The sequence below is a fragment of the Carlito syrichta genome, unplaced genomic scaffold, assembly GCF_000164805.1.
Source record: "Carlito syrichta isolate Samal-C Ts95f unplaced genomic scaffold, Tarsius_syrichta-2.0.1 Scaffold304711, whole genome shotgun sequence".
Taxonomy (NCBI): Eukaryota; Metazoa; Chordata; class Mammalia; order Primates; family Tarsiidae; genus Carlito; species Carlito syrichta.
In genome coordinates, this window is record NW_007248807.1 from 275677 (window position 1) to 288744 (window position 13068).

The window sequence follows — 13068 nt, forward strand, 5'->3', positions numbered from 1 at the left end:
GTTTTACATCATAGAGCTTCTTTTGAACTACCATTTTTACATTTCCAGTTAATTGAGAAGTCATATTTTTCAACAATTACTTATATTTAGTTATAAATTTTACTGGTCTTAATACTTATTAAAAATCTCTTAAATTTAATTTCCATTGGTCTCTGTAGAATTAGTACACATATATAGTTCATAGACTAGCTCCCCACCCAAAACAAAAATAAAAACAAACCAAGAATAACAACGACAAAAACTTTTGGATTCACTCATGATTTTTTTTTTCACCTCTACATGCATCTGCACATCTCATCGTCTTGACTTCTTTCATTACCCCTGTGGCTATCACTATGGTTTAGTTCAGCATTGCCATTCATTGCAATTATGACAATAGTCTTCTATCTGGTCCCCTTCTTTAATGGCCTTATATTAAAATGTTAAGTCTGGCCATGACTTGCCTTTGCTCAATTTGCTTCACCAGCTTCTTATCTCATTCAGAGAAAAACCTAAACATACTTCCTAGTATTGTGCACCATGGTATCTTCCTTCCACCAACCTCCTCTCTTCATTGCTCCAGTCACAGTGGCCTTTTGCTGTCCCCTTCAAGAAGTGGAGCATGTTTCCACTTGGGATGGCCACCCTCAACTGTATTCTCTTTCCTCTGAGAGCTGACCCCTTGCATCTCTCTGGTTTCCACCCAAACATCTCTTTACTTAAGATGTCTTCCTGTATTACTCTTCAAAAATTGCACCCTTCACCTCCTTCTTACCCCAGAAGTACATGTTTTGTATCTTTTTTTATGTATTAGAAAATATAGTTTATGGCCAGGCACGGTGCCTCAGTCTGTAATCCCAGCACTTTGAGAGGCCAAGGCAAGAGGACTGCCTGAGCCCAGGGGTTTGAGACCAGCCCAGGCAACTTGGTGAGACCTTGTCTCTACAATAAATAAAATAAGCCGGGCATGGTAGTGCGCACCTGTGGTTCCAGTTACTTGGAAGGCTGCGGTGGAAGGATCGCCTAAACCCAGCAGGTCGAGGCTGTGGTGGCCGTGAGTGTGCCACTGTACTCCAGTCTGGGTGGCAGAGTGAGACTCCAACTCAAAAAAAAAAAAAAGAAAAGAAAAGAAAATATAGTTTATTTAGAAAGCAAAGTAGAGAGAGAGAGAGAGAGAGAGAGAGAGAGAGAGAGAGAGAGAGAGACAGATTCATCTCCCCAAGGTAGGGAAGGGGGCCAAAACCCAGAAACATGGCAACAATCACATCTCAAAAAGCACATGGCCATACCAGAATCTAGTAAGGCAATGGCCTGTATCTTCACTTAATAGCAGAACATAAAACTATAGTAAAACTAAATAAAAAGAAACTACTCTAGCTAGTAAAACATGCTTAATTCCAAACAAATAATTGTAATTAAAGAAACTTGTCCTTAAATAAAGGTAATGTGATTAATAGAAGGGACTGTAAAAAAAGTTGTGGTGTCCCAATTATTGAGACAAAAGCACACTGAACAAAGACCACTTCTAAGACTGATTGTGGCCAGATGGAGACAAGTGAGCATTGTGTATGCTTTTGGTTTCTTCTGAGATTTATTGTGTTTATGAGTTAGTAAACCTTATGTTCTGCTACTTTTAAGAGGAGATATTTTTACTTGCGGAGGAGAAAACTTGTAGATGAGCCAAAATGTCTTCCATATTTTATGACATTGTTCTCTTTCTGCCAATGTCATATGAGTTCATCCATGTCACAGGAAAATGTATGTGACAGAACAAACTACACTTCTCTACTAGGAAAGCTTTGGTCAATTTCCTCGATAGGGCAAGAACACACAATCCTTGTACTGATACATTATTTTTTTTCTTTCAGAAAACCAAAAACGTTAGAAAACTGTGGCTGTATATTGTTCCTAATGGACATTAAGATCTGTAGTAGTCTCTTCTAGAAGACAAATTAAACAAAGAGAAAGAGTTGGATATTATTTTTGTCTACTGTTGGTGAAATCCCTGAACCAAAAAGTTTGAGTGCTTGGTAACTATTGAAATGTTAAGAAAGAAACTCCTCATTGAATGTTTCAAAAATTAGGTGTTTGAATTAGTACTTAAAATGATCCCAGCTCATCACTTATACCAGCAGCAGAAGAGAGCGCAAAATATCTCCTTTCAAGCAGGTGCCTAGTCAAGCTTATAGAACCAACATGTGTATTTTGAACTGATCTTACTTTGCTGCCAACATAGAGTATCTTAAACTGCTTAGCCTATGGATGAAAGAAAAAAAAATTCAGCCGGGCTTGGTGGCTCAGTCTGTAATCCCGCGCTTTGGGAGGCTGAGGTGAGTGGATTGCCCGAGCTCGCGGGCTCGAGACCCGCCTGGTCAACTTGGCGAGACCTCATCTCTACAATAAATCAAAAAAATCAGCCTGGTGTGGTAGCGCGCGCCTGCAGTTCCGGCTACTTGGAAGGCTGAGGGGGAAGGATCACCGGAGCCCAGCAGGTCGAGGCTGCGGTGGCCGGGAGCGGCCACTGCACTCCAGTCTGGGCGACAGAGTGAGACTTCAACTCAAAAAAAAAAAAAAAAAAAAAGAAAAAGAAAAAAAATTTCATCAGAAGAGGGCTGAAAAATAATGTGACAACACCAGAAAGAGTTGGTTGGCATTACTTTGGACAGAGAATAAAGAAAACGTTAGAAAATCTTTTAGCTGGGTTCATCTCATAGTATCCTGGGCTTTAGTCTCATTACTTACTACACTAAATCAATCTAAGCCTCTTAAAAAGACAAAAACTCTTTGGTGAATGAAGTAAGATCTGAAAATGACTTTTTAATATTACGCACTATCACTTTAGGTATGCATATCTTGCTTTCTCAAATAGCATATACTGTACATACTATATGTACTACATACATATGGAAAAAGTTGTATTCTTTCCTACAGAAGAGCTGAACAGACATTTACCATTCCTGTGCGTGTATCCTCCATGACACTACAGGGACTTGTATTGTACTAATGTTGGCAAATAAATTACAGTGATAGAAGTTGTTGTTGCAAGGGGCATATTAGACCACTGAATTAAATGGTCAAATTCTGTGCTTTAGAGTTTTATAGGACCAAGACTAGTTCTCACAATGTGAGAAAATTTGACTTAAACTTTCAGTTCCATGGCCAGTGGGTAGAAAAAAGTTAACCAGAGATTAACACAATTCTCTTCTCCCCTCCCAATCCTTGGCACCTGACTGACTCCTGAGAATCCCATGTTCAGTTGCTGAACATTTTGAGTGACTGAGGGTAAATTAGAAATCATTATCAGAATCTGAAATTAGCATGTTATATTTTAATACGTGAGAAAATGTATTCTAAGGACACTGGGAAAAAAGGGATGAAATTGTAAAGCTCAGCCTGTAATCCTGCGCCTTTGGGAGGCTGAGGTGAGTGGATTGCCTGAGCCCGCGGGTTCGAGACCCGCCTGGGCAGCGAGACCTCATCTCTACAATAAATCAAAAAATCAGCCGGGCGTGGTAGCGCATGCCTGTAATTCCGGCTACTTGGAAGGCTGAGGTGGAAGGATCGCCGGAGCCCGGCAGGTCGAGGCTGCGGTGGCCGGAAGCGGCCACTGCACTCCAGTCTGGGCGACAGAGTGAGACTTCCACTCAAAAAAAAAAAAAAAAGAAATATCTGTGGTTAACCACATAGTCTGAGTCTTCTAGTAAATACGATTTCCTGGGAGAAATGTAATTACTTTAGAAACAGTCTTAACTTGGTCATTGATGTAGTATTTAGTATTTAAAATATAGTGATTTACAAAAACACTGCCCAGAGAAGCCTGCGTTTTTCAAGGTTTCTCCAAAATACCTCAGGTATTCCTGATAAGCAAGTGAAACATTTGTAGGGTTTGGCTCACTATGTCTATCCCAAATGTAATTTATGAGTCACCATTTTCTAGTCAATAACTTAAATACTTTCACATAATCTTGCTTGTTTTATAACTGAAGAACATATACAAATTCAAAAACCATCCAGAACTCCAGGCTTTATCTAGTTAATCTATGGAATATACATCAGGGACCAGCAAACAGTTCACAGAACAAATCTGGTCCATCATTTGTTTCTGTCAATCAAGCTTTATTAGAACATGACCGGGTTCCATTCATTTATGTATTATGTATGGCTACTTTTATGCTACAACAGCACAGTTGGGTAGTTGTGACAGAGATGGTATGACCTATAAAGCCACGTACAATTAATACCTGGCTCTTTACAGAACAAGTTTGCTAACAACTGATCTACATTATCAGATACATTAATAACAAACTTATCTATCACTAAAGATATAGATTCCTTTCTGTCACCCAAACCAAGGATTCAAGAAATGCATTTCATTAGAACAAAATCTCATTGCCGAAGAATTTTTAAAAGTTTAATCTTTATATTCAATATTTTTGTCTCTGATTTCCTCCCCAGAATTTCTCACTTTAAAAAACAGGCAAACACATTCAAAAAGTGTTCTTTTATTATTTCTAGTAACATATATTGTATAAATACTCTATTTTTATATGTACTTTTACAAAAGCGATATAATTTAAAAGTTTTCTCATTAGAAATAAATGTATAAAAATAAATATGTTATTATAGGCATTTATTACAAACTATAGTCCTTCTTAGAAGGAATACACACACCAATACTTATAAAGTACATATAATTTATAGTAATGGATTTTACTATATACATATGGAAAAAGTTGTATTCTTTCCCACAGAAGAGCTGAACAGACATTCACCAGGATACGACTGTTGGGCTTGCTGCTGCGGATGGACCCGCTACCCCTCAGCAGCTTTCCCACCACAAGACACGTGATCTCAATGTCCCCAAGCCTGTGGGACCCTGTTCTACATACCCCCTTCTTGTTCTGGCATTACATCCTTTTTATGTGACCTTACTGACTTTTTTTGAGACACAAATGACTGTTTTAACAGATCCACATTCCCAAAGTAGGCTGACAGAGTAGAAAATAAAGTTCAGAGGCACCAAGCTCCTTGTGACTCCTCTTGTTTTTATCAGCACCTAATATTTTGCTGCTGTTTCTGCCTTTGTAGACTTAAGGCACTTCTTATAAATACATGGAATTGTTTCTTCCTCAAAAAGACTTATAGACTGAGATGTTACAAGAAGATAAAGATAGGAGTCATTTGAATCACTTCACGTTGCTGAGCGTTTCTCTCCTGAGACAATCTGAACTCTTACATCTTGGTAGAAAAGATATATAAACATTCTCAGAAATCACAGCAGCCATGAATGGTGCTAGTCAAAGATGCTATTTGTACTCCTTTCTCTCCCCATCATTAATGAGGTAAAGTAAGCCAGATCTCAAACAAAATCTCATCGTTTTCCTACCTTTAATTTCCCAACCCCCATGTACAAAGTATTTAAGAAGTACCAGGAAACAGGGGTGGTAATAGTTCCTACTTCTTTTGACAATTGTTCCTGTTTTTATTCTTTTAAACTTGTAATAGATGTAACAAAAGAAATAATAGTAATAATGCCCTGGGGCTTTATCATGCTATATCACTGTTTAGAGGTTAATAATTCTCATTAACTACCCTATCAAATTTGTAACTGGCAGTTTACTCTGATGATTTAACTCTTTTTCTACCTACTGACACACCTCGCTGGTTACTGACAAGATAAACTGGATCATTCCAGTCTTCTTGACCTCAATGCGTCAGTCCTTGTCACGTTGCCTTGCCTCAAAACTGACCCCACTTAACTGCATTCTGCCATCATGCAAAAATCTATGTAATGTTTAGGTTTCTTTAAAGTATCACAGCTCTCATGAGATAACACCCCTCCATCGTGGGATAGACACTTCAAGGTTCTCTTTTTGTAACCCTTCCCACAGGTCTTGGAACATGGCGACCACTCCCCCAGCTGCCAGTGGGGACAAGGCAGGTCGGCACAAGGTCTGGTGCTGGCTGGCTTCACTTCCTTTGCACACTCTGAAGCGGGCTGCCCGTTAAGATCTCGGCATTCTACCAGTCTTCTCTGCCAACCCGATCCACAAGACTTGGAGCACTCGCCCCACTCTTCAATGACCCATTCTGAAAAAGTAGGGATAGCATTGAAAGATTCCTTCTTCTTCTTCACAAAATAGGTGTATTTAATTTTTGGTCGAAGAGCATTTCCCACCGTAAGGACCTGGATGGTCAAGGGCTCTTTGAGAGGGCTAAAGCTACGAATTCTTTCCAGTGCTGCAGAGGAACCGCTGTACCTCAAGACGATACCTTTGTACGTGATGTCTTGCTCTAAGGTGGACAAAGTGAAGTCACCATTAAGAATATATGTACCATCAGCAGCTTTGATGGCAAGAAAACTGCCATTATTTCTAGACCCCCTTTGATTCCGTTGTTTCACTTCTATGTTGGTGGCTCCGGTTGGAATGGTGACAATATCATGATATCCAGGTCTGTAGGCAAAAAAAAAAAAAAAAAAGTCATAACTCTCATTTATTGACAAATAGGTTGCTAGACTGCTAAGCTTAAAAACATGCTAATCCTCTATGTGGCTTTTTCCCCCGCTAGACCTGTAAAAAGTACACTTAAATTACAAGGTCTCTGAGAGTATATATTTTAAAGCTTACTTTGCACTCGTAACTGATCCCGATATTTTCTTGCATGTAGATCCATTTCCTCCACAAATACCACATTTATCAAACTTCTTCTTGGAGTCTATAATGCGATCACAACCAGCTTTTACACACTGTCCTTGCACACAGACAGAGGTAGAATCTGGACTGCATGGAGTACCATCTACAACCTGAAAACAGGAGAACGTGTCTAGCATTAGACATGAGATGGATACTATGGGAAGTATGACTGCATTTCTGCTTCCCTGACCACAATAATTAAAAAGAGTGCCCTCTATACATGTTACCCTTCACTGCGGCCTTTGTTTTTTTCAATAATACATGTAGACATCTGAAAAAAACAGGAAGTCTTTGATTGTTGTGTATCGACCTTTCTCTCCTCTAACTAAGGTCAAGAAAGCAGAGCTCTGTATCACTTCGTTTCCTGCCATATCTTCAATGGCCAGAATAGTACTGGCAATAGTACGTGTTTCATAAATCACTTGCTGAATTTCCAACTTGGGAATATTTTTATAGCCTTCAGTGCTAATAACACTTGATGATCTCGATCCAATTCAATTCCATTTTCTATCTCAGAGCCAAATTTATTTCTTCAGCAATATATGTCCTCAAACAAGAATAATCAGTGCTCAGACTTCCATTTTAATAAGCCTATTTGCCCATACTACTGCCGTACACCCAGTAACAAGTCCTTTGGACCATGCCTAAACTATTTTCCACCACCACCCGTCACCTTGTGACCATATAATTTATCTAACTACAAGCTGTATGTGAACCTTAGTTAATACAGTGAAGTACTTGATGTTTCAAAGAGCTTTTCTTTGTATATAAAAGAGTAATAATAAACAACTGCAAGAACTTGAAGGGCTGGATTTAAGCTTCATTCATGACTGAAAGCAACAACAAACTCAAAGCAGTCAGTTGCCGATGTATATGCAAAAAAGGAGTTTGAATTTGAATGGGACATATATCAATATGAAAAAAAAGCACATCAAAGGTTTCATGAAAAGGTAGCAAGTCAACGCCTTGGTTCTTAGGCAACAAGTAATGTGAAAGTAACTACCTTAGGCTGTAAAACGAAGAAGTAGCCAATGCCTTTGGCCTGGCAGATGAGCTTGCACCTGTCCTTTGGTGAGACGCCAGCATACTTGGGTGTCCACTCCACGGCAGGCCCACTCCCAAAGGAAGCTTTGGAAAACTCATTGTGTGCCTCGCATTGTTCCTCTCTAAAGGTTTTTCCTGGAAAGAAAATGATAGAATGACATTATTAGTTTCCAATCTTTAACTGCCTGTGAGCACATTGCTTTTACCCCATTTCTCAAAGTGGGAGGCCACCACTACTCACCATTATTATCTGGACAGTCCTCAATGTTACACGACCTATAGCGCACGCGTTTGCCTTCACAATACTTCCCTCCATTCTTTGGGACTGGGTTGTCACACTCCCGCATCGTATACTGAACTCCTCCACCGCAGGTTCTCGAACAGTCTCCCCAAGGCCCCCAAAGCCCCCAGCTCCCATGAACAGGAGTCTAAATGGAGACACAAATCATCAACATTAGAATTCGTTAACCCTTTCCCTGTTTAACTTCAGGATACTCGCTGGTGTGCTGCTTGCTGCTGCAGCGTTTACCCTGAGATTAAAAAAAGAGAGAACTAAAAAATATGAGGGGGAACTCAAAAAACCCCAAAATTTGTTTATAAAAAATTGTATATTTATTCTTACATGTTTAAACTCCAGTCACCTTCAAAGTACTCTCTGTTTGATGCAATACACCTTTGAAATGCTTTTTCTACTCCTCTAAACAGCTTTTAAAGTTGTCAATTTTGATGCCCTTAATTATTTCTGCTGTTTTTTTGTTTCACCTCTTCCACATGGCAAAATGTTTCCCTTCGAGGACTTTTTCCACCCAGGGAAACAAAAAAGTAACTCCTGGTGAGAGTGTGTGAATAGGGAGGGTAGGGAATGGGGGTCATGCTGTTTTTTGCCAAAAACCGCTGAACATTCAGCATGTTTGTAAATCACCCATTGTGAAACAGGCAAACGTGTTAAAAAGAATCTCAAAAAGAAAAAAAAAATTCACTGAAGCTGAATGCAGCCTCTCACAACACTAGCTGGTACACCGATGCCAATGGGTTCTCAGAACATTTTACCCAGTGGGGGAAGCCTGTACTACAAGGTACCTACCCTCCCAAAAATAATTCCAGTTTTTTGGGTCCCCCCTCAAATAGTAATTTTCTCTCTCCCTCTCTTTTTAGTAATTCTTGTTATAACTACAGACAAGTTCTGTTTAGAATTAACTCCAATAACAGTTTTTATGTTTTAGCATCACATTGAAAACCAGTCAGATTTGCTTTAGCCTCAAAGAGCATGTTTATATAAAATTAAATGTAGCAGCAAGCTGCACTTTTTTTTCTAAATAGGCAAAGGGTTAAAGAGATCTTTTAGGAAGTAAAAGGAAAAAACATGGGACAGATAATCAATTCTTAAAATAAGTGATCTTGCATTCCCGCTAGAGGACACAGATGGGGATATTTAACTTGGTAGTAAATCTTTTAGCATCACGTTATTGCTTTCAATTCTGAATGTGTTTCAGTAGAAAAACTCACATCAAAATGCTTCTTGTCGGTCTTGTTCACACACTTGCCGTTGACACACCATTTCCCTTCTTCACAGCTGGTGCCGTCTGCCCAGGGGAAGTGTTTGGTTTGGCACACTAGCAGCCCGCCGGAGGTACCCGTACACCACAAGGTGGTGCACGTGCTGGCTGCATCAGGGCAGTGTACGGACTCCTCCCCAAAAGTAAACTGGCACTGTCGGTTGGCATCATACAATGTGCCGGGGAGATCAGCAGGGAGCGGTATGGGATTCTGGGGCTTGTCCATCAGACATTCTCCTACAAAGAAAATGCCAGCCAATATTAATATACAGTTAGTGAAAGCATGCAGGGGTAGATCACTTTCGGAAAATATTTTTATATGAGCTAATATAGCAAAGAGATTTGAAAACTGTAGTGGTAGAGGGGGAGGGCTAAGAGATTTAGATTATTATTAAGATATGATCCTCAGAGGGGTATGTCTATATTAACAATGACAGGAAATTATTGTTCTGCTAAACATGTGAATAAATGGACTTTGGGAACTACTCAACCAGAAGTACTATCTTTTTTTTTTTTAGAAAGCAGGATTTGTTGAGAGGATAGAAAAGCTCCCAGTGTGGGAAGGGACCTGAAAGGGTTGCCCAGCACTATCTTTTATTAGGAATTAAGATCGGAACAGTTAGGACCTTGACAGTGAAAAGTAATTTGTAAGGAAGGAAAATAAAAAGAACAAAAAAGAAAGAGCTATTTAACTAGACTCTACATATGAAAGGTTTGACGCCATCTAGAGAGTAGCTGGAGTGTCTTACCATGACCGTTGTCCAGAAATGAGGTAATCATGTAGGCACTGCAGGGAGACCAAGGCTGGCTACGGTCCAAATTGGAAAGCATGGATGCCATCATGTGGGAATCCCGGTTCACACCATTAAGGTTGGCACACTGCTTTGCATCATCATGCGGCATGTTGAACACATGGCCTGCAAGGCAATCCAAAACCCACATTAAAATATAAATCACTTGTAGCATTCTTTTCTTTCCCAGTAGGGATTCATTGGTCTCAAGGTGATATTTCTAGAGGAAGAAATATATTTAGAAGAAAATTTGATTTTGGAGACAATGCCTAGTTTTTACAAGATGTTAAATAAACATATAAATTTTTAAATGTTCATAGCTCCTATTATCTTATTTTTTATTCTAATAGAAATGACTGTGTCTGAAATAGTGGAAAATATTTTCTACAGTTTTTAAGATGTGTTGGTACCTAAAATAGAAATATAACCTACCCACTTCCCTTTTAAATTTCTGTTGTTTTTACTATTTTGAATTCATGAACTGGACTTAACTCCTACTCTGAAACAGACTTACCTAACTCATGAGCTGTGGTGAAGGCGGCTTGTAAACCATCGTCTTCTATGACTGAGCAGCTTCTGCTCGGATCACACACAGTTCCAACGTCAGCCATTCCAAGAGTATCACATGTCTGGGCCCCACACAAGTCCTACAAAAAGCAAAGGTAAGTCCTCATTAAAAAGGAGAGTATGAACCTTAGGGTCTAGCTTTTTGGCAGCGTGTGTCTTCACATATGTTTTGGAGCATCTATAGTCATTGTTGTTTGAGCTAAGAGGACTTCATGTGACTTTAATCCAGCTTTTGTTCTAATGCTTTAAAAACAAAATCAAGAAACTCAACGTATTAAGATTATAGTGATAATAAGTTAGATAAATGATGCTAGTCAATTAAAAAAATTAAGTGCAAAAACCACTGTTGAAATGCCTTAGTATGAACTTGTTTGGTACAATGTGGGCTCCTGTGAGGACAATATCGTAACTGGGACCATGTTTCTCTCACCTGTCTGGTAAAAAGAATCGCCGTGTCATAGTGTTCTGCATCCCGGTCACTGGGTGGGTTGTGCTGCTTTTGCCAGTTGCAGAAGTTCCTCAGAGTGAGGGCAGCGTTGGAGGTCACTTCTGGTCCTTTCTGTTCCTCATAGATGACCAAAATCTTCACCACCACCAGGCTAATGGAATTCCGAATGCTAGGGTGTTTGTACAACCTGGCTGCCACCGAGAACAAGGTGAGAAGGTAATGCTTTAGACCGCTGCCATGGAATTCTGCCATCGACTGGTCCGCCACCAGCATGGTTTCCACATAGCGGGGGCTGGATACAAATCGTTTCTTTCTTGTGCTTCCAGTTCCTGTAAGGAAACAAGGAAGAGTTTGCTCATGGGCAGGCTATTCAAGAATAGTTGCCTTCTGAGAGTATATAAGGAAAGCCTAACCAGTCAAAGCAAATAAAGCAAAAATATGCCTGGAAAAACAATAATAAAAATATTTGCCTCTCTTTTCATTGGAAGTGCTATTTTTAAAGTTCTCTCCTTTGCTTTAAATAAAAAGATCATGAGTGATCAGGCTCTGTGTGTGTGTGTGTGTGTGTGTGTGTATGAGAGTGTGTGAGAGAGAGAGAGAGAGAGATAGAGAGAGAGAGAGAGAGAGAGAGAGAGAGAGAGAGAGAGGAGAGAGACAACACCAGGATTTTCTTGTATCCTCTTGGAAATCCTACAACCTGAACAAGGCAATGTGCACATCATCCTGCCCAGCTGTAGTAAAATCTTGGAGCAAGGGCAGCAGGCAGAGGCCCTGAGTCACTCTTTCACAGGCCAGGACTCAAATCCTGAATGAGATCATCAGGCTCCACGTGGAAGGCCTCGGGTAGGGCCTGGGCTGCGGCCAAGGGGCCGGGCCTGAAGGAATCTCAGCCTGCATTGCTGTGCTCGCTCATTCCAAGGGTCCCTGGGGTGCTCTGCTCTTGCCAATTCCGGGCACAGGGACCACCCACTCTGCCCAGAAGTCTATTACCCCCACTCTTACTGCCCCCAGGGAAATAAGCTCCTGCTTCTTGCCAGTGTTGATTATCTGAAAAAGAGTCCTCCTACTGTCGACTGAGACCCAACCCCCCCAGGGAAGTCCCAGACTGGGCTGTGACCATGTGACTGCTTCCAGGAGCAGAGGAGCAGGGGAAAAGCGGAGAATTCTGAAACAAGACAAGTGAGGAAGTCAAAGAGAAAAAAAGCATCGAAGTGATAAAATGAAAAGGGCCGGAGAGTAAGCACTGCACACAGCAGACAGAGTCAGGAAAAGTCGTAGCAGGAAGAACGGGGACGACCAACTCTCTCCGGGGCTAGAGCGCAGAATGATGGCCGCGAGAGGGAGTGCCAACTGGAAGGCGGGGTGGGAGGCACGGGAAGGCGGGGCACGCTAGGCGAAGACCTCCCAAGCAGGTTCTACTAAGGGGCCCTCCCGCCGCCTCCGCCAGAAAGTCGGAGTCGGCCTTTTAAGGGAGTGTGGGGGAGTGAGGGGAAGGGGACAGAAGCTGGCAGACGAGAGATCATAGCGCATCTGCTCGGGCTCGCAGGCACATTCCGAGGTCACCAGTGCTCCTCCGCCCTCGGGCGAGCGCAGGGGGCACGCACAGGCCGCGATTATAAAACTCAGCCCGACGTTGCAGCCGGCCAAAGAGCACACCCACGAAAGCGTTAGAAAGAAATACACAGAACGGGAAGAAGTCGCACGCGTTCACGCTCAACTCAAGGTGGCAGGAATCGGGTTCCAAACTCTCCCTCCCCAGTCAAAGCGCTGCGCTCTAGTCCGCAGAAAAATCGTTGGCGTCGGCCCCTTTTTGGTTATTCATTAGTCGGGCAAAGGGAATGAGGTTTTGTAGCTGAGTTTACCGACCCAGACCTCAAACCACATTCCTCCGCTCCAGCTCTCCGTCCCGTCCGCAGACAGGCTCCCGCCTGCAAGCAGGGGTCTCCCCTCAAAGGGCGTTGGAGAAAGAAAAGCGGGGGGGGGGAGGG

At 41.5% G+C, this 13068-nt stretch overlaps 1 protein-coding gene across 1 annotated transcript; it reads right to left on the bottom strand.

Moving 5' to 3' along the window:
* Positions 1-4469: 4469 nt before the first annotated feature.
* Positions 4470-11428, bottom strand: ADAMTS1 (ADAM metallopeptidase with thrombospondin type 1 motif 1). The gene is made up of 8 exons (XM_021713749.1): positions 11063-11428; positions 10580-10712; positions 10024-10191; positions 9225-9511; positions 7960-8146; positions 7678-7853; positions 6609-6784; positions 4470-6434 (listed from the first exon to the last, which is right to left on the bottom strand). Exons 1-8 carry the CDS (start codon positions 11351-11353, stop codon positions 5735-5737), a joined length of 2118 nt encoding a protein of 705 aa, XP_021569424.1. The 5' UTR covers positions 11354-11428; the 3' UTR covers positions 4470-5734.
* Positions 11429-13068: the final 1640 nt, after the last annotated feature.